General features: G+C 49.6%; 2 protein-coding genes across 2 annotated transcripts; both read left to right on the forward strand.

Moving 5' to 3' along the window:
* Positions 1 to 176: 176 nt before the first annotated feature.
* On the forward strand, positions 177 to 10047 carry LOC143692256 (maestro heat-like repeat-containing protein family member 9). Its single transcript, XM_077172165.1, has 5 exons — positions 177 to 380; positions 7373 to 8655; positions 8841 to 8995; positions 9349 to 9496; positions 9760 to 10047. Exons 2-5 carry the CDS (start codon positions 8611 to 8613, stop codon positions 10045 to 10047), a joined length of 636 nt encoding a protein of 211 aa, XP_077028280.1. The 5' UTR covers positions 177 to 380; positions 7373 to 8610.
* On the forward strand, positions 10002 to 19809 carry LOC143692285 (maestro heat-like repeat-containing protein family member 7). The gene is made up of 8 exons (XM_077172268.1): positions 10002 to 10174; positions 10658 to 10772; positions 11171 to 11308; positions 12592 to 12746; positions 13511 to 13698; positions 13788 to 13925; positions 14410 to 14524; positions 14698 to 19809. Exons 1-5 carry the CDS (start codon positions 10047 to 10049, stop codon positions 13563 to 13565), a joined length of 591 nt encoding a protein of 196 aa, XP_077028383.1. The 5' UTR covers positions 10002 to 10046; the 3' UTR covers positions 13566 to 13698; positions 13788 to 13925; positions 14410 to 14524; positions 14698 to 19809.
* Positions 19810 to 21250: the final 1441 nt, after the last annotated feature.

The following is a 21250-nucleotide window of genomic DNA, read 5'->3' on the forward strand; positions in this document are numbered from 1 at the left end:
GCCATTAAACAATACCTTGAGTTTTAGGCTTGGCTAAGATAGACCTTAAGACAGCAATAAGAAAATATGCTTAGCAAGATAGTAGAAGGTTTTAAGCTTAATAGTGGTGTAGAAAGAAGACAAGCAAGCATTGTGTGAAGTGGGTGTACGTGTACTTTTAGTAATTGGCTAGAACAAGTGTCTGTAAGCTTCAGCAATATACTGTGGGCTAGAAAATTTTTAAAATGTTCTTAACAAAGAAATCTTTGGCTGCTGCTGACTGTACATGAGCTTTTGCCATCTTCCTACTGTCTCAACCAGGTAATGAAGCTGATACTGCAATAAAAGATCAAGGAACCAGCAGTCCTGTCCTGTTTGTTTCCCCAACAGTGGGAATACAGGTAAGTGAGAGTCTTCAGGGTAGGAATGAGGGTGTGCAGGTAAATAAATATTGAGGATTCTGGGAGTGGGAGGAGTTGAGGAGAAGGGAGTCAGAGAAGGAACTTTTTGTAGCAGCTGTTGATGTGGTGCCAGATTTTCCCCAGCCAGCTCCTAGCACTAGGCCAAGAGTGGGCTGTTCTCAGAAAGCAGCAGAGTCTAGGATACAGCTGTAGGGCTTAAGCTCTACAGCTTTGCTGGTTCAGCATTGAAGGGAGGGGGAAGAATGAGGGAGAGGTCTTTTGTATAGGTTCCAAGGAGGTTTGTTCTAAGGAGGGTCCAGGGACAACATGTGTGCAGGGATTCTTATACAGGGGAGGTCTCAGGGGAGGGTACAAATTTCCAGCCATTAGGGAAAGGATTGGGGACCAGCAACAAGAGGTGGGGTTTATAACACTCAAACTAATGGGGTAACACAGGGGGAGGGGAACAGTTTAAATAAACCAATAGGGCTTCCAATATTAGGGGATTTCCAAGGGGATTTCCAGAGCCAGGGGCAGGTACAAGGGGAGATAGCCAAGTAGGAGGAGGGGCAGGGAACATTCTACAGCAAGGGGCAAGACTTAGGGTAAGATTGACAAATAAGTGGGAGGATGCAACTCAGACTAAACCGACAATGCAGAGGGTTGTTCAGGAACTTGTCCTGTTTGTGACCTGGTGATGGGATGGCTTGGTCTTTGGTGCATGGGTGTTTGATGTTGTCTCTGTTTCCAGGCAGTCATTCTCTGATTCTCAGGTGTCTCTGTAAGGGTCCCGGAAGGATCTGAGTTAATTGCCGCAAGAGCAGTACTTGCAGAGCAAAGGTATGGTCTTATGCTGTTTGCTGGGAGCCATTTGGGGCCAGATGGTGTGGGCAGACAGGCACACTCCCTCCCCTAGGTAATCAAAGAGAAAGGCCGTGATATTTGTTTTGTTTCTCGGTCCTTGATGAGCAGTGGTGGGGGATTTGGCTCTGAGGCTGAACCAATTATTAATTGGTTTTATTATTGGTTATTATTATTAATTTAGGAAATTAATAACCTACAGAGCCTTACACAGAGCCTCTAAACAGGATGTATAGTCTCTGTTCTTCCCTGCTGCTGATCAAGGACTCTCTTAAAAGTCTGATGGGATCTGTAGAAGAGTGAGTTGTGGTGTGCTTTACCACCCACTGATTAAAGAAATCTCTTAAATTGTGGGAGGTGTAGACAGGTCCATTATCAGTTTTTATCAGTGCAGGGACTCTCAGCATAGCAAATGCAAGGAGGAATGCCAGATGGTGTCCTTGGATGTTGTATTGTGTTGGTTTGTTCCGTTCCCCCTATAGGTTAAAATGGTTCTGCCCTGGCTCTCCCTCCCCTCCCAGTTTCTGCCTGTCACCCCAGTTGCCATGTCAACCCTGTATCTCTTTATAGTCTGCCCTGGTTTCCTTAGCGATTGGATGTATCCTTTGCCCCAGTGCCCTCCAGTCACTCCTCGCTACCACCTTTCTTTCCAGAAACTTCAGCTGAGGGCTCAGAGTGATTTGTTTAGGGGCTGGGGCCCCTCCTTTAAGTTGTTTTCATTGGTGTTTTCTGTATGTCAGTCTTGTGTACCCCTCTCCCCTCTAGATTCCCATTTGCTCCTGTACTGGTTCCACCCCTACTGCCCACACCCTTTATAACCTCATGTAATCCCTCCCCTGCTCTCTTCAGTTGCTGGCCTCCCTAGGACCTTCAATAAACCTGGATTTGCTCTGACTGGAGAGCACCCTCTTCTTTTCCTGTTGTCCGCAGCCATTCTTCAGCCTCGTCCTGAAACTGGCAACGTCCCCTGCTATAACGCAGGGCGATGGCCTGAGGCGCTGACCTGAAGTGCAGCTATCGGGTTCAGTGCCCCCTGTTCTGCTAGCTGTGCTGGCGAGCTAGCTGGGACGCATCTCTCTGGCCGGACAGCTGCACTTGGAAGTTTCTCCCATGTGGGCTAATGCAAAAACCACTCATGAAAATGTGTGTACGGACACGTGAACGTATTTTGTCCTTCCAAAGGATGAGATACGAGTCACATCAGTCTTCCATATTTGGCATGTACTTAGCCCCCAGGGATTAACCCTGGATCCTATTGGCGGTATTTGATATGATTGACAATTGGGGCAGGTGCCCACAATTGCTCTAGCTTGATCCCTTGGTAACTTGAACATCCACATGAGAGCTGGTACATTCTGATAAGGAATGTGGTAACTTCTCTTGTGTGAAAATATTGGGGATGTTGGTGGTCCCAGCTGGCATGGCTAATGTGTCTGCTGTCTCGTTACCTTCTGCAATGGCACTGGGAGGTTGGCGTGTGACCTCACATGCATCACATGATATGGTTGCTTTCTGTGGGAAATGAGGTATATTAGTTTAGAAAGCAATTAACACAAATTTACATTGGAGACCTCTTTTAGAAAAGAATGTTCAGCTCTCATAGCTACACCAGTGACATATGCTGAATTGGTGATCAGATTGAAAGGTTCTTGAAACTTCTTAAAGGTTTTAATGATGGCCACTAATTCTATAATCTGTGGTGATCCTTTGACCACCTGGATGTCAGATTCCCACTCCTGCATCCTGGGATCCCTCCAAGTCATCACTGACTAGTGATGACTAGGGATTTCCCTGAGCCATCAGTACAAACTGTCAGGGCCCTGAGAGGTGTACTGCTTTGAAGTAATTTGGGGACCAGATTAAATTCAGATTTAAATATTTTATGTCCTGATAAATGAATTGAAATTTTCCCCATATAGCTATGAAGGGTGAACTGGAGGCTCTCGTTGGTTTGGAGCAAATGCTCCAAATCCCCAGTTTTCAATGGAAGGTAGATGCATGTGAACTCTCTGCAAGAGAGCAGAGGCGAGCCCTAGCCTTTTTTATTAATTCAGGCATTAATCCCTGAGGTGTTGTAACAGTCTTGGAAGGTTGATTGTGTGAGAAGACCCACTCAGTGATGAGGAGTGGGTCTCTCAGTGTCTTGTCCCATTGGAAAATTAGTGAGTAAAAGTGTGGTGCCTTACCAGGATGGCAAGCTAGAAAGGCAGGCTGGGTTCAAAGTGGTGGGCTTGCTGTGAAGACAAGGCTTCTTGAACCTTTGTAATGGATCCCTTGGCCTCTGATGTGAGGGTGCATGGTGAATCTAGGTCCTCGCTGCTGCGGAGCAGGTTGAAGAGTGGTGTGGGGACCTCCGTCATGATCCCCAGCAGGGATACCCAGTTGCTGGACCTGCATAGTTGGTGTAAATCTCACAAGGTCTTCGGCCATCCCGGATGGTCAGTTGCTTGGGCATGATTGTCCACTCATGAATCTGGAGTCCCAGGTAGGCAGGTGTGCTGCATCTTGTCTTCATGGATTTCAAAGCCTGCTGCTTTGATGATCTGGATGGTTTTTGTTAGTGTCAAGTCCAGATAAATCTGTGTCTCAGCACAGATAAGGATATCATCCATGTAAAGGAGAATGATCGTTCCGCACTGGGGACAGAATGTGAGCCATGTACCACTGGCAGATTGATGGCGAGTCCTTCATTTCTTGTGGCAAAACCAGACAGTGTTACTGCCTGAGTGGGGCTTGCCTGTTGGGAGAGGGCAGAGAGAAAGTGAATCTTGAGGTGTCTTGAGGATGGAGCAGGATATTGAAGAAGCAGTCTTTGATGTCAATGACAGCTAGCTTCCAGTCCTGGGATGAGATCAATCATGAGGGCAGGCCAGGTTGCAGGGAACCCTTGTCCTCAATGACTTTGTTGGTTTTGTGAAGGCCGTGGAGGAGCCTCCAACTGTCCTTGCCTGGTTTTTTGAGGACAAAGACAGGGTAGTTCCAAGGGCTGGTGGTCTCTGTGATGTAGCCCTTGGCAAGCTGTTCTTCCATGAGGGCCTCTAGCACACACAGTTTTATGTTGGAAAGGGGTCACTGGTCAACCCACACTGGATGGTGTTTCCACATGAGTTGAGGGATGGTGGGTGCACACTCTACAGTGGCCCCAATTAAAAATCCCTGGGTGAGACAGAGAGAGGCTCCCCATTGGGACAATAGGTCCCTGCCCTATTGTAAGGGTAAGGGTGTAATAGGCACCCTCACCACAAATGGGTGGATGGTGGCAATTTTGCCATCGGGACCTTCAACTATGATGTTTCTCTTGCTTCACATCAACACAGCCACGTCTCCAATCCCTGAGATCATCCCTGCCTGGTTGTAATTCCCAGTTTGCTGGCCAGTGGGAGTGAGTGATGATGGTGACATCTGCTCTGTGTCCAGCATCCCTGGGCAGTGGACCTCCTCCCCCTTACAAACAGCCCACACTCAATGATGGGTTTGCTCATGCCCACAGTCTGCATCCACATGATGGTCGGGTTGAGGGGGAACTCGCTCTGGGTTGTCTCTTGGCAGGAGGAAAGCCTGTGCAATTGGTGTCTCTTTTGAGAGATAAAAAGGAGGGTCAATATACCAAATCTGTACAAAAATCTCTTTTCCAGGGCCGACAGTCTGGACTTTGGGAATAACGTAAATTTGTTCAGGCCCATGATACTGTCTCTGATAATTAAAATGCTGGAATGACCCATCGGATGGCCCAAACTTCCTGGTAGGAATGCGGTGTATGTATTCATCAGTGAAGTCAATTGATAGGGAGGTTACCAGTTAGCACTGGGTTCCCACCTGTATTGCTCCGTGTGTTGGATCTTGGCAATGTGTTCAGGGATACCCCATGGTGATGGTGTCACTTGTGGTCCATTTCCCTGCTCCTGATGGTTGGCAGTGGACCTCGCAGGCAGGACAGAGCGATATGGCATTTGATTTGGTGTCAGACCGTGGGGCTGTCCTGCACTCTGCTGGGAGTTTCCCAAATATGGCTGGATCCTAGGCTGTCTTTGGGGCCACCAATGATCTGGTTGATGGTCCTGGAGAAAGGGCTTTTCAGGGGAGTCTATAATAACATGTCCAAGCTCCCCACAGCTGAAACATACTGAGTTTTTTCTGGATGATATGATGGCAAAAGCTCCAGAGACTCCCTCTGCAATTCGTTTTGCCACTGCTTGGGCAACCATGTTTTCTGGTGCACACCTCAACCAATGGTTGGTTCTGTGTCTGGGGGGAGAGCTCCTCAAAACTGACCTGCAAACTCATGGTTTGTGTTGATCACAGCCATTTTTACTAAAATTTCTTTCTGAGCCTCCAGGTTCTCAATCTGTTTTTCGAGTGTGGTCTTCAATCAGTCAATAAACTTTACAAAGGCTTCTGTTGCCCCTTGTTTTATGCTTGCAAAACTCTGGGTGGGAGCACTGTCATCAGGCGTGAGGAGCAGACAGGTCTTTGCTGCTGTAGCTATGACAGCTAGAGCATCTTCAGGAAGGTACTTTGCTTGGGGTTTTTGGAGGTCACCTTCTCTGGCAATCTGTTCCACTAACAAATTTTGCTTGTTGGCATCTTTGGCATATTTGTTAGATAATGATTTTAGATGTTTTTTCCAGTGCCTCTCCCATAACATGTATTTGGCAGGGTAGAGAAGGCAGTTCATAATATTTTTAATGTCATGTGGAACTAGAACATGCATGGAGAAGGTAGCCTCTAGTAGGTTTTTGAAAAAGTGGGATCCTCTAGCATGCTCTTTTGCCACCTTACAAAGTTCTTTTAACTCCCTGTAGGGGACTGGCTCCCAGGTGTTGATGGCAGTCACCCTCCTACTGTGTTTGCAAATTAGGGGGAAGGCCAGGATCTTTTTGACCAACTCTGAGTCACTCTCCTGAGTGGCTTCCCTCTGTGTCTGGGCCCAGCGATGCTCAGACTCGGGATCTGAGGAGTTGCTGTTCTCATCCTCTGAAGAGGATGGAGAGTGCTTGATGATTGTGTGGGCCCTTTTTGGGGCACTGGAATCTGCCCTCTGGTTGGTGGCAGTGGAGGCCAATATTGCCTCCTTCCAGTCTCTGTCATTATGTCTTCCAGTTGCGGTGTTGTGGGAACTGGAGGTGGAGGGACCTCTGGGGAAGGAGCTCAGAGTGGATGGGATAAGGATAGGGTCTGCGACAGAGACCAATGCTACTGTTAATTGTTCCTATGATGTTGGTTATTAATGCATGCTTATTGCTCTTATTGTCGCTTGATTGTTCATTGCTAATGGTGCTTGAAGAATGGTCATCTATAGTAGGCATTGCAAGGGTAACATTGCAGCTACTTTGAACTTTGGAGGCACACCCATCCAAAGACACTGGTCAGATCATTGCAGTGATGTGGCAGGAGCTGCTGAAGTCACCGCCTTCCCGAGAGCATCCTCTACGAGAAGGGGATAGCTCAGCGTGCACCAGACGCTTGAACTACACGTTGTTATCTGAGAGCTGACGAAGAAGTACAGGAGGGGCTCTTTGTATGGTATTCCAGTGACCTTTATTATCAGCACACTGAAGGGGACCAGGGAAAAAGAGCAAAGAACAAGGAAGGGTCCAGGATTATATATGGGACAAGAGAGGCAGAGCATCAGGTCCAAGGCCCAGTGGGTAAAGAGAATAGGGGCAGTACAGGGGTGGGGTTATAGGGTAGCAACCAACTGGGATTCAGGGGAGGAATGGGGACCAATAGGGAAGGCAGGAGCAAGGAACATTCTAGGACTGAGGAACATTCTAGAACTGTCATCCCTTTCCTAAGGGACGACAAAGGATAACTTGGGTTATTAATATACAACAGCAAGAAACTTGGGAGAGCAACTCTTTGTGTCACCCTAACTTAAAGGGGTGTTTCTTCACAAGGCATCCCTGCCTCAGCATCCTTCTCTGTGTCTTGGGATGCAACAGATCATGACTGTGGTTCTGGGGTAGAGTGTGGCAGAGGCACCCACTACCCACACTCTTGGCATTGTCACGTGTTGATACCTTGCTGAGGTAAGGTCTTCTGGGTTGTGCTTGTACTGTCCTTTTATTGTGTACAAACAAGGTGGCTTTGATATGGTGTGGTTTTTTTTCCCCTCTCTCTTTGGACTATAGGATGAGAGGCCTGGGAGGTTGCAGTCTGACCCACTGGGACAAACATCAGAACCCTAGAGGATGAAGACACAGGGGCTTGAGAAAGGATCAGACAGAAAATCTAGGTAAAGAGCATTGGTGGAGACATCCTCAAAGCAACACATGCCCATAGTTCTGACTTCTGCTGTGTGAAAGTGATCTCTCCATCAACAAACATATGTTCATGGCAACCACCGACCATGATATGGGAACTGACAATTGGATGGCACATGCCACTGACTCTGTGTTACCCACTATGACGTAGGCACTGCCAAGTGGATGTCATGTCTCATGGCCCATTTGTGACCCACCACCATATGGGCACTTTGTGACCCGTCTCTGGCATCAAAGCATCCACCCACATAACCCTGAAGGACACAAGAGGACAGGAGAGAACAGAGCAGGGCTGCAAGGAGGCCCTGCATAGCCGCCTCATGTCTTGCTGACCCCTGTCTTCTTTTCCAGGACATCTCCCATCCCTGTGGCTGAAGCCCTCAAAGTCCAAGCTCCAGCAGCATCAAACGGAGAGAACCCCCAATGCAGGGAACCCCAAGCATGCTCAGATTGACCTCGGTGAACGGGAGGGAAGGGGAGGAGGGGGAGGAGGATGAGGATGATGATAAAAGCCCTGGGGCTGCTCCAGCACAGCAGCCTCAAGAAGTAGAGGGAGTCCAGCTGCTGCAGGCAGGTAAGTGGCTGAGCTGGGCCATCCCATGCACTGTGGACATCCCCAGGGAAGAAGGGGAAATGAGAATGGAGCTGATGCCCCCAGTAGCCCTGCTCCATCCACTGGGCACCCTCAGCCCCAGGGGACAGCCAGAGAGAACAGGGATTGGTGTCTCCACAAGCTGTTGTCTGAGAGCTGGCCCTTGCTGGGGAGTGCAGGGCTCAGCTATGTTCTCCAGCCTCTCTTGTAGTCCCTCAGCACTGACTGTGCTTGCTTTTTGCCAAATCCAGTTGAGAAACTGCCAGAAAAGAAGAATCACACCCATCGCCACTTCCACAGAAATGCACAGGTACTTGCAGACTTCACTGCCTGGGCTGGACCTGTTGTTGCAGCACAGCCAAGCACTGCTGCAGAGCACTAGATTTGAGATCCCTCTTTTTCCGACCTTAAGATATTTTTAAACTACCATAAGCTTACTGATCCTGAAGACAATACCAGCATCGCCTCTGAGGACATACCAAATGGTGACTTCCATAAAACAGAGGATTCTGTCATGCTGGATGTGATCATGGGAAGTAGCACCTCCAGATTGAAGAAAGTAAGTTGTCTATGGCAAGGACTTGGCCAACAAACAAAGGCGTACATTCTCAAGCTGGGCCTGCTGGGCATCCAACAGACTTTCAGGCCAGCATAGTGAGCTAGAAAAGGAAGCATTACTTGGGGGTAAGCTGGGGAAATGGCTCTCTCTAGTGGCACTCCAGTTCCCTGCCATGTCTCCTCCAGGTGCCGACCATTGTGAGGGACATTTACCAAAGGCTCGCATTCATCACGGATTTATCTATTGACTACAGTCTGGATGAGACCCTGCAGGAGATGACCCTTGCACAGCCACATGATGTGGTGGTGACCCTCCTGCGGTGTGCCCCATCATGTGACAGGTATGAGGCCCGCTGGCATGAAGGGATCAGGATTCATCAGCTTGAGAGCTCGTAAACATGTAGACACACTGCCCCACATATGGTGGCAGAAAGAGGAAGATTTTCAGGCCCCTCTCATGCCATTGTTTCCCAGTCATGGCATGTTGGCCTGAGACCCTGCTGCCGTGCTCCTTCCCTGTCCTTCAAGGCACCATCACTTGGCCGTGTGCTACTCACAGTAGCAGTGTGGCCTGGTGCTGCTGAAGAGGGGCAGAGGGCAGAGGCAGAGCTGCTGACCAGCTGAGGACCCTGCAGCTGGCCAGGCCACAGTGTTGTGGCCAAAACCCCACTGACACAGAGCTCTGGGCTTGCAGAGTTGCTGTGGCCATGTGGAGGACAATAATCTCCTCACGTAGAACTGCAGAGAAGGTGTTGCCAGAGCTCCTCTGTGTGCTGGAGGACTGGCCACTGCACAGCACGTCCACCTCTGATAAGGACAACTCAGATGTCTTTCCTCTGGCTGTGAGTTTCTGGGCTAGGCCCAAGCACATCCTCAAGGGCTGCCTCTCTGGCATCTCTCCATTCTTTGTCCCCCATCCATCACTGCATCCCATGTCTCATATGGTGTTCTAGAAGTCTGTTCATGGCAGGTGCAGAGGCAGCCAGGGCACATGCTGGTCCCCCTGGCACAGAGCAATACCTGACCTTCATCCTCCCGTGGCTGGACCCTGCCACACAGATGACTCAGTGCTGAGTGTGGTCTGTGACTGTTTTGGTTTTTGCAGGCAACCAGAGCACTGTGGGAGATCATTCACCTGCCCGAGTGCCCAGAGATGTTGATTCTGTATTTTCCCCACCTCTTTGTGGCCCTGCTCTTCCAAGTTTTCTCCAGCACAGAGCAGATGCCAGTGAAAGTTAATGACTTCTGGAGGCAATGCCAGCACAAGCACTTCCTGCCCAAGAACCCCAACAGGTGCTCCATTCTGGTCATCCCATCTCCACAGTGCCCTTGGATCTGGGGCCAGGATTCCTGGCATGACCTGGGCTTTTCTCTGCACACAGATTTGCACTGATGACCATGAAAGCATTGCTCTGTGAGCTTCAGTATGAGGATGTGGTGTCTGAAGTGGAACGTGAGTGTGGCTGGGACACACTCCTCAACACTGACACCCACCACCATACAGTGGGTCTTCTGGCCAGGTGAGAGCCTCATTCTCCTCACTCCAGCTGTTATTTCTCCACAGTGTATGCATAATCCTGTGACCATGGGTGAGAGGGACTTGTCACTGAGGGATGGTACAGCAGAGGGACAATTTTTGAAGGGCTGGGTGCACTGGGGAAGCCACAACCCAAAGTGCCAGCATCTCTTCCCATGAGGAGTGCCAGAGTCTCTGTGGTGATGGCACAGAGCAGGAGCTCTGTCTGCAGGCAGCCTCACTGAGGACAGCCTACTGGGAACAGGGAGGTTCTCTGAGGGCCACTGACAGCCTGGGGGACAGAACTGCCCCGTGGGCAGAAAGGGTGGTTTTCAGCCTCTTCCTTCCTGAAATGAGCCTGCTGGTGTTTGGCTCCACCCTCCTCCTTGCAAGAAGTAGTGGTGAAAGAAGAGGCCTCTGTGAGTCAGTCCCAGGTGAGGTTTGCCCGCCCTGCTCAGAGTCAACAATGTCTTTTTCCCCCTGCCAGAGCAATGCTCAGGATCTCACAGTCTTTGTGTTACCGGATTGCACGATACCTGTTCAGGCTGCTTCGCAGAGAGGAGGCACGCTGGGAGGTGGCTGCCATGGCCTTCCTTGTTGAGGTGAGCCTGATGGTGAGCACTGCCTTGTGGAGCTGTGTCCCAGCACCCTGCCCTCTTGGAGATGCAGCTGCAGGGGAGTCCAGTCAGTGAAGGAGGGGCTGAGGTGGGCTCTGCTCTGTGCCCTTTGTCCCTTGCTCCTGGGGTGATACCTATGGTTTGTGCTACTCTAGTGATAGCTCCTCATCTTCCATCATGCTTTCTCAAGGCCAAGATATTGGAGGCCGCCAAGAGCTGATGGACAGAGTGAGCAACCTGTGCAGGACAGTGGAAGCACAGGGGTGCTCTTCAGCCTCTACTGCCTTTGATTATGCATATGCCCTTACTGTTGTCCATACCTAGCCCTGTGCAGTGATAGGGTTCTATCAGCTTTGTATCCCTGTCGCTGATTTGTGTTTCAGATCCTGCCTTGCCTTAACATAAAGCAATGGGGTGAACGCATCCTACAGCTTTTCCCAAACTACCTATGGAGGGAGTGCAGAGTGATGCGTCTCCTGGTGCTCAGATGCCTCATGGTACTCTGCAAGAGACCCTCTATGGTAAGAAGCAGGCATCCAGCCAGCCAGTGTGGGCCTGAGTAACACAGTAGCTTGCACTTGGATGGGCTTCTGAAGATGGGCAGCTTCTTCCAGCTTTCATGACTTGCCATTTATCTACCAGACTCCATCAGAACAGGCCTTTGGCTTCTGGGCTCTGAGGCAGCAGCATGGGATTGAACTGCTGGAGTGGTTGTGGCAATGCCGTCTTTCATGGCTTCACAACATTGCGTTGTGTTCCACACAGGCCAACACAATGTGGGCTCTGACTGAAAGCCTCACAGAGGTGCTGAAGGATGATGACAGGGAGGTGAGGGGGATGACCCTCTCTGTGCTCAGTGAGATGCTCCTGAACAGAGATGTGCCAATTGCCAGTTCCCTCGCTCTGCAGCTGGTTGAGGCCCTCCGGCCACTCGTTGACAATGTAAGGCTCTATGCCCCCCACCACAGGTGCTGGGTGCTGCCTGGAAACTGTTCCCTTGTTGATTTTCAGTTCCATGCCCAGGTGGGCCTGGAGCAGTCGGTTCTGAGGTTCTCGCTGTCTTCCTTTTCACTAGGATATGAGCCGTGTGCAGCTGCTCTCCATTCGCCTCTTTCAAGCAGTGATGAAGTTGGTAGAGGAAGAGGGAAAAAAGCCCCTAGAGAGAATTGTACGCCAGAGCCTGTTCCCACTATTCTGCCACTTGCATGACAAGAACCAATTTGTGGCAGAGGTTAGAACTTCTTAAATGCTGGTGTTCAATTTGGCTGTGACTTGGCTGCCTCCTGTGCTGATTGCTGATGCCTGGTGGAGCCAATGGCCACTGCATCCTCCTCCACTTAGCTACAGAGCAGCAGTTCTGGCATACTTCTTTTCTCCTGTCCTGGCACTACTAGTTGCCTGGGGTGGGGGCTGACCCATCACTCTGCCCAGACTCATGAATTTGGTTTCCCAGCTGCTGCATCCTCCCACTAAGGGAAAGACCCTGAGCCTTGCCCACATGCAGGGATACAGGTTCTGTAGTCTCAGCAGTGGTTAAATCTCCAGGTATCTACTGCTCTATAGGCCTCCTGGGAAACTCTGCTTCAAGTTAACACATTCCTGCAAGAAAGGAAGTTTGAAGAGCTATTGGAAATGAAATGGAGGGGTGAAAAGTGCCTGGTAAGGATGGACTCAAAGCCCCAGACAACCGTGTCAATGATTTTAAGTCCAGTGCGGTGTATTGCAAAGGAAAACACTTCTTGGGGTAAGCTGGGGAAATGGCTCTCTCTAGTGGCACTCCAGTTCCCTGCCATGTCTCCTCCAGGTGCCGACCATTGTGAGGGACATTTACCAATGGCTTGCATTCATCACGGATGTGTCGGCTGAGCACAGACTAGATAAGACCCTGCAGGAGATGACCCTTGCACAGCCTCTTGATGTGGTGGTGACCCTCCTGCGGTGTGCCCCATCATGTGACAGGTATGAGGCCCACTGGCATGAAGGGATCAGGATTCATCAGCTTGAGAGCTCGTAAACATGTAGACACACTGCCCCACATATGGTGGCAGAAAGAGGAAGATTTTCAGGCCCCTCTCATGCCATTGTTTCCCAGTCATGGCATGTTGGCCTGAGACCCTGCTGCCGTGCTCCTTCCCTGTCCTTCAAGGCACCATCACTTGGCCGTGTGCTACTCACAGTAGCAGTGTGGCCTGGTGCTGCTGAAGAGGGGCAGAGGGCAGAGGCAGAGCTGCTGACCAGCTGAGGACCCTGCAGCTGGCCAGGCCACAGTGTTGTGGCCAAAACCCCACTGACACAGAGCTCTGGGCTTGCAGAGTTGCTGTGGCCATGTGGAGGGCAATAATCTCCTCAAGCAGAATTGTGGAGAAGGTGCTGCCAGAGCTCCTCTGTGTGCTGGAGGACTGGCCACTGCACAGCACGTCCACCTCTGATAAGGACAACTCAGATGTCTTTCCTCTGGCTGTGAGTTTCTGGGCTAGGCCCAAGCACATCCTCAAGGGCTGCCTCTCTGGCATCTCTCCATTCTTTGTCCCCCATCCATCACTGCATCCCATGTCTCATATGGTGTTCTAGAAGTCTGTTCATGGCAGGTGCAGAGGCAGCCAGGGCACATGCTGGTCCCCCTGGCACAGAGCAATACCTGACCTTCATCCTCCCGTGGCTGGACCCTGCCACACAGATGACTCAGTGCTGAGTGTGGTCTGTGACTGTTTTGGTTTTTGCAGGCAACCAGAGCACTGTGGGAGATCATTCACCTGCCCCAGGGCCCAGAGATGTTGATTCTGTATTTTCCCCACCTCTTTGTGGCCCTGCTCTTCCAAGTTTTCTCCAGCACAGAGCAGATGCCAGTGGAAGTCAATGCATTCTGGAAGCGATGTCAGCACAAGCACTGCCTGCCCAAGAACCCCAACAGGTGCTCCATTCTGGTCATCCCATCTCCACAGTGCCCTTGGAACTGGGGCCAGGATTCCTGGCATGACCTGGGCTTTTCTCTGCACACAGATTTGCATTGATGACCATGAAAGCATTGCTCTGTCACCTTGAGTATGAGGATGTGGTGTCTGAAGTGGAACGTGAGTGTGGCTGGGACACACTCCTCAACACTGACACCCACCACCATACAGTGGGTCTTCTGGCCAGGTGAGAGCCTCATTCTCCTCACTCCAGCTGTTATTTCTCCACAGTGTATGCATAATCCTGTGACCATGGGTGAGAGGGACTTGTCACTGAGGGATGGTACAGCAGAGGGACAATTTTTGAAGGGCTGGGTGCACTGGGGAAGCCACAACCCAAAGTGCCAGCATCTCTTCCCATGAGGAGTGCCAGAGTCTCTGTGGTGATGGCACAGAGCAGGAGCTCTGTCTGCAGGCAGCCTCACTGAGGACAGCCTACTGGGAACAGGGAGGTTGCTCTGAGGGCCACTGACAGCCTGGGGGACAGAACTGCCCCGTGGGCAGAAAGGGTGGTTTTCAGCCTCTTCCTTCCTGAAATGAGCCTGCTGGTGTTTGGCTCCACCCTCCTCCTTGCAAGAAGTAGTGGTGAAAGAAGAGGCCTCTGTGAGTCAGTCCCAGGTGAGGTTTGCCCACCCTGCTCAGAGTCAACAATGTCTTTTTCCCCCTGCCAGAGCAATGCTCAGGATCTCACAGTCTTTGTGTTACCGGATTGCACGATACCTGTTCAGGCTGCTTCGCAGAGAGGAGGCACGCTGGGAGGTGGCTGCCATGGCCTTCCTTGTTGAGGTGAGCCTGATGGTGAGCACTGCCTTGTGGAGCTGTGTCCCAGCACCCTGCCCTCTTGGAGATGCAGCTGCAGGGGAGTCCAGTCAGTGAAGGAGGAGCTGAGGTGGGCTCTGCTCTGTGCCCTTTGTCCCTTGCTCCTGGGGTGATATGACACTCTCACTGCTGTGTTTCAGGTCCTTCCTTACCTCAAGTTAGACAACTGGGATGTACGCATCCTACAACTTGTCCAAATCTACCTATTCAAGGAGAGCAGAGTGATGCGTCTCTTGGTGCTGAGATGCCTGATAGTACTTTGCAAGAGACCGTCTATGGTGAGAAGCAGGCTGCCCAACTGAAGCTGGGCAGGCAGTGTGGGGCTGAGTAACACAGTGGCTTGCACTTGGATGGACTTCAGAAGATAGGCTCCTTATTCCAGCTCTCCTGACTCCCTATTTGTCTGGCCAAAGCCTTTGGCTTCTGGGTTCTAGGGCATTAGCATGGAATTAAACTCCTGGAGTGCTTTTGGCAATGCAGCCTTTCATGGCATCACATTGCAGTGTGTTCCACACAGGCTGAAAGTATGCAAAACCTGAGTGAAGGGCTCACAGAGGTGCTGAAGGATGAAGACAGGGAGGTTGTGTGGATGACCCTCTCTGTGCTCAGTGAGCTGCTCCTGAACAGAGACGTGCCAATTGCCAGTTCCCTTGCTCTGCAGCTGGCTAAGGCACTCCAGCCACTCTTTGACAATGTAAGGCTCTGTGCCCACCTCTTTTCCTCTGCCCCCCTCACCTCCCCCCCTCTCCCCTATATGCTGCCAGGAAACTGTTCCGTTGTGGATTTTCAGTTCCATGCCGAGGTCAGCTCGGAGCAGGCAGTGCTGAGTTTCTTGCTCTCTTCACTAGGATGACAGCCATGTGCAGCTGCTCTCCATTCACCTCTTTCAAGCAGTGATGGAGTTGGTGGGTGAAGGAGGAGAATGGGCCCTGCAGGACTGCGTGCGCCAGAGCCTGGTCCCACTCTTCTATCACATGTATGATGAAAACCAGTTTGTGGCAGAGGTGGGGACACTGAGCTACTTGTATCCCCTGTGAGTGGGCTCAGCCTGCTCTAATGCTGCAAAGACTGAAGCATTCTGGCCTCCTTCTGGCCTTTGGCTGGGCCTGTGCCCTGGGATGCTGTGCCATCTCCCAGTCTCTGCTGCTCTGCAGGCCTCCTGGGAAACCCTAATTCAAGCAATGATATTCCTGAAAAAATGGAATCTTGTGCGGCTTCTGGAATCAGAAGAGCTGTGGAGGTTTGGCGAGTGCCTGGTAAGAGTGGCCTCAAAGCCCCAGACTGTCTGAACAAGCCCTTTGCCTCAATACCCACTGTGAGGGGCTGGCAGCTGTGGCCCCTGCCTACTGCTGCACTCATCTCCAACAGCCTGCTCCCCACACACTACTCCCCTCTGGCATGTGGCCCAGCAGGCTCCTCTCCAGACTCCTGTGCTTCCCTGAGCCAGGCTGCCAAGAGAGCCCAAGCCCAGCTGTGCTTTGGCATCAGGACAGCATTGAGGGTCCCTGTGGAGTAACCAACTCTATGCTCCCTCCAACCCAATTGTTGGCTGCCCATCAGGAGTGTCCATGCAAGGATGCCAGTCCTGGATGTAGAGGCTGCCCGTTCAAGGGGAAGAGACAATGCCAACCCTTCCCTCTGTCCCCTTGTGCTCTCTTCAGCTGGAAGAGGACAGAGACAGAGCAGATGGGTACCTGCGCCAGTCCGCGATGTACCTGCAGAGCCCACAGAAGTCCATACGAGAGGCAGCCATCAGGCTCACTGGTGAGCCAAAACCCTCAGGGTACCTCGCTGCCCTACTGTAGCTTGGCCCCAACCCCAGCAGCAGGACTCAGCCCAGTGGCTGTGGTACTCTGACTATGCCTTAGGACGCCCTGCCACCCTCTGCCACCCTTGCCCTTGACATTTATACATGGCTCAGCCCTGCCAAGGGGAGAAGGACATGTGGACAGGCTGGCAGCACTGGTGTTGTGGAGCTGTGCCACTAGGGTGATGACAAGCTTGGTGTCCCTAGTACTCAGCAGCTGCCACTTGAGCAGGCAGCAGGAATTGCTTCAGGTGACCTGTGAGGATCAATGGGAGCAGTGGTATATCAGAAGGGACAGGTGTGAATGCATGAAAGATCCTGGGCAGGGCTCTGCTCTGTCTACAAGGGAGTGGTGTGAGCAGAGCAGAGATTTAATGGACACATGAGGTATTCATGGGAACACCTTACTTGGGCTTATCCTCTTACTCCCAGTTGCCTTCTGGGCATGGGAAGATCTGGGATTGGGTGAGGTGGGACAGAGTGGGGCTGCCATGACTAGAGAGATTCCTGGGATCCCCAAAGGTCTTGGCTCTGACTTTGTGACCTTGGTGAACGGTGCTGCATCCAGCTGGCAGCCAGTCACCAGTGATGTCTCTCAGGGGTCTGTGCTGGGGCCAGTTCTGTTCAGTATCTTTATCAATGACATGGATGAGGGTATTGAGTAAATTTGCGGATGACACTGAGCTGGGATCGTGTGTCGATATGTTGGAAGGTAGGAGGGCTCTGCAGAGAAACTTGGAATGGTTGAATGGATGGGCAAAGTTCAAATGGATGGAGTTTAATAAATCCAAGTGTTAAGTCCTGCATTTTGGCCACAATAACCCCCTGTAGCACTACAGGCTGAGGATGGTGTGGCTGGACAGTGCCCAGGCAGAAAGGGACCTGGGGGTGCTGGTGACAGCCGGCTGAACATGAGCCAGCACTGTGCCCTGGGGGCCAAGAAGGCCAAGGGCATCCTGGCCTGTATCAGAAACATGCGGCCAGCAGGAACAGGGAGGTCATTCTCCTCTGTACTCAGCACTGGTGAGGCCACACCCTGAGTGCTGTGTCCAGTTCTGGGCCCCTCAGTTTGGGAAGGACGTTGAGTCACTTGAGCGTGTCCAGAGGAGAGCAACACGACTGGTGAGGGGCTTGGAACACAAGCCCTGTGAGGAACAGCTGAGGGAGCTGGGGTTGTTTAGCCTGGAAAAAAGGAGACTCAGGGGTGACCTTATCACTCTCTACAACTTCTGAAAGGTGGCTGTAGTCAGGTGGAGGTTGGTCTCTTTCACCAGGCAGCAACTGACAGAACCAGAGGACACAGTCTCAAGCTGTGTCAAGGGAAATATAGGTTGGATATTAGGAAAAAGTTTTTCACAGAAAGAGTGATAAAGTACTGGAATGGTCTTCCCAGGGAGGTGGTGGAGTCACCATCCCTGGATGTGTTTAAAAAAAGATTGGATATGGCACTCGATGCCATGGTTTAGTTGAGGTGTTAGGGCACAGATTGAACTTGATGATCTTGAAGGTCTCTTCCAACCTAGTCATTCTGTGAATTGTCTCTGTTCCTCTCTGTTCCAGCCCGTCAACGCATGACAAATAACTTTAGCCCCTCTATCTGTAACCTCATAACTCAAACTCGGCACTTTCTAAGAACTGGAGAGAGAAATCCTCACTCCAGTGTTAGGCTGCTGCAAAACCAGCTCCGAGAGGCATGGAGGAAGAGAGCTTCTGTCATGGAAAATGGCTGGTCTTCTCTCTGGTACAATGTTGGGTCACAAAGCAGGAGGTTCCCCCACTACTGATCCCAAGAACTCTCAGGGCTGTCTGAATAGAAAAATTCAATGGCTTCTGGCCTCTTCCAACCCCCAGGACAGCTTTTCTCTTAGGGAAACTTTTAGGATCACTTTTCTTCACCCCTTTTAAGGAAACTATTAAAATGCAAAATAAAAAGGCACTAGTTCACAATCTCTTTCCTTCGGTTACTGCCTGTCAGAGCCCAGTCTGCAGCTGGCACTGCAGCTGCACACGGAGCTATCTGCATTGACTAGATATCTTAACACTTACCTTAACACACGTGTATTCATTAAGCATACCTGCTAATATACTGAGAGGGAAACAAAACCATTTCAATGCATTTTACCATTGCTTTTACATACAGCATTATAACAAGTAACAAAGTTAACAGTATGAAGGCCAACAAGAATGTCATAGGACAAAAATGTTTATTGATATGAAACCACAAAGGATCCTCAAAAGTCAGTTACTGATCAAGAGACTGATCCTTCTCTACTTGTTAACATACTAAGTCAAGCATTCATCACCATCTAACAGGCCTTAACTGGGACATAAGTTCACACAGAAAATATTCTGAGGGACCTACAATGATCATTGAGGCCAACTCTTTAAATAAATGATTCATATGGGGATTGTGTGAGAATACATGAATGTTTATGTGACCTTGGTGTTGTTAGCAAGCTGATTGATTGTATTTGATAAGGACAGTAGAACAGAACAGTATAGCCTTGGAAAAATAAAAATAGGATGTAACTTAATCAAACAGAAGTCCTGGAAGACAAGTAGGATGCCAGCTAAGCTCTGCAAGGCTGACAAAACAGGAGTTATAAAGAATATTGTGCTTACTCAAAAGTGGGGGTCAAGGAGCAGCTACCTAAAAAGGACACCAGATGCTGAAGACCATGGAAAACGACCCCCAAAGAACCATATAAGGATTTCTGATAAGGGGTGTGAGAATGTAAAATAAAGTAAAACATACACATCAAGTAAGTGGGGATAGCTAACGATTATGTAAATCAGTGGGTATGCAACACTCAGGGCAATTAATTAGAGAAAGGGTCCTCCAAGTGATCAGCATGCTTCAATAAAGAATGCCTGCTTTCTAATACTCAGAACTCTTGTAGAAAGTTTCTATCTGGAAAATTTTGGTATCATATTTGCTATAAAATGAGCACTGATTTCTTTAAGAAGGCTTCTATTATTCCTCCTGAATAAGTCTTTTTTGTTGGAAAAAAAGGCTTCTGCCCAGCCTTACAGCTGGTTGACTACCACCCAGCCACAGGTGGTATGTCTGCAGGGTCTCTTTGCATTCCCTGAGAATGGAAATCAGTCCATGGTCATTCTCCTAATTGTGAACTCAGTCTGCTGCCTGAAAACTCATGTCAAGTCAGGCAGCCATTTGTGATTCTCTTTTGTGGTGGCATAAATTCCTGGAGCTAAATTCCTGTGGTGGCTATTGCTGGCCATATTTTTTGTACTTGGATAAATATTGCCCGTGTCCCTCTATAGGATTTATCATGAAACCATCTAGCCAGAGTGACTAAATATTCTTTGTCAGAATTGATATTCTGCTTTACTTGGAATGGGTATCATTTGTTCACACTGGTGATGTTTTTCTCCATCATTAGGTTCTGCTATTAGATTTTGAATTAAAGGTGTTAAGATGTGATATCTATGTGTCTGTTGTAGTGTTAGAATTCTGGGTTCCTCCTGCTGCTGCCACGGAGTTAATACAAGCTGGTGCTCCTGCTGCAACTGAATTAGTTGCAATCGATCTCTTGTGAGGTCCTAATTTCTGCATTACCTCTCCACTAGCTATTCTTGAAGTTGTCAGTTGTCTCAATCAAAGACTTAGTCAATTGCCCTAACCTAGGAATCTGAGGATGTCAGATGCCACAGCTCTGAGAAAACCTCAAGCCTACTTTTTGTGATCAGACGTGGGAGTTTAATTATGACCCCTCTTTGTTATCTTTTATTGCCCCTTCCCCAAAATACAGTCTAAATACTTAAATTTCCTTTTGACACAGCTGAAACATGAATGGAGATGCAGTCTGTTCCCTTTCTGCTAGGGCAACACAATCTAGTATTACAACCATTCGTTCTTATCACAATTTTCTTAGGAAAGGTTTTTTTCATGAACTGTACAACAAGAGCTGATTCCAGTAATTTTGTATCTTAATTGCAGCCAAGCCACAAGCATTACTCAAAGACCCAGGACCTTATCTACTATGCACAACACCCAACCTTGTGAATGAGGAATGTCCCAGTACACCTTTGAATTCCCCTAGTCTACAGGATTTGCCCACCTCCTAGGTAATATTCCTGACCAACAGCTTTCAAGCGCTCCCAAGCCAGAGGACATGGTTATCTATTGATCGCGCTTCTCACGAGAACCGAGCTATGGTGACTCAACAAGATACTCAACGTCATATATACTTTAGGTTATTGCCCTGCAAGCACATACCTCTCCTATACTTGCTCTTTTGCACTATTGGTTGTAACTTCAGGACTATAACTTGCCCCATTCTCTCCTCCTTGCTCTTCACAGATACAAGTGGTCGGTTGAATACTCCTTCCTAAGTTCAATACCTTGGCATACCGACCTCCTACACTTGTTTTCTTTTAGCGTCTCTTCAATAAGCCCTTCAAGTGCACAGCAGCTGTTATCTTCCTCTTGACATGTCCATCACATGACTGTCGAGCATATGAATCCCCTAACACCCAGAACGTCATGGTCTGACGGATAAGGTCGTCCCAAACTTAGCACTGATGCACTTGACCCCATTCATGGAGGGCGCGGTACCTACCTCTACACAACAGATAGTGTAATGCTTGCCGGACATATTAATTATTTTATCATTTACTAGGAATTAACATTTAAATTCCATTTTATGCATCTATTTTTTTTATCTTGACATTTTTTTTTTTTGTCAAATAACTAAACCATTTATCTCTACATTGTCCAAACCACTTGCCTTCAATATACTTTCAATTAATCTTCCTCTCTATTTCCTACTGTCAAAAATGACAACCAGCCACCATCATCACTCCCCAACCACCCCCAAACAAACAGAATTAACCCCAAAACTGGCCCCTCTCCAAAAACAAAA

Source organism: Agelaius phoeniceus, chromosome Z (genome assembly GCF_051311805.1).
Source record: "Agelaius phoeniceus isolate bAgePho1 chromosome Z, bAgePho1.hap1, whole genome shotgun sequence".
Lineage (NCBI taxonomy): Eukaryota > Metazoa > Chordata > Aves > Passeriformes > Icteridae > Agelaius > Agelaius phoeniceus.

Coding starts and splice junctions, on each gene's coding strand:
- LOC143692256 (XM_077172165.1), top strand. CDS start 8,611: ATGCTGGATGTGATCATGGGAAGTAGCACCTCCAGATTGAAGAAA. Junction 8,656..8,840: donor GCACCTCCAGATTGAAGAAA/GTAAGTTGTCTA, acceptor TGTCTCCTCCAG/GTGCCGACCATTGTGAGGGA. Junction 9,497..9,759: donor CAGATGTCTTTCCTCTGGCT/GTGAGTTTCTGG, acceptor TGGTTTTTGCAG/GCAACCAGAGCACTGTGGGA.
- LOC143692285 (XM_077172268.1), top strand. CDS start 10,047: ATGACCATGAAAGCATTGCTCTGTGAGCTTCAGTATGAGGATGTGGTG. Junction 11,309..12,591: donor TCTGCAAGAGACCCTCTATG/GTAAGAAGCAGG, acceptor TGTCTCCTCCAG/GTGCCGACCATTGTGAGGGA. Junction 12,747..13,510: donor TGTGCCCCATCATGTGACAG/GTATGAGGCCCA, acceptor TGGTTTTTGCAG/GCAACCAGAGCACTGTGGGA.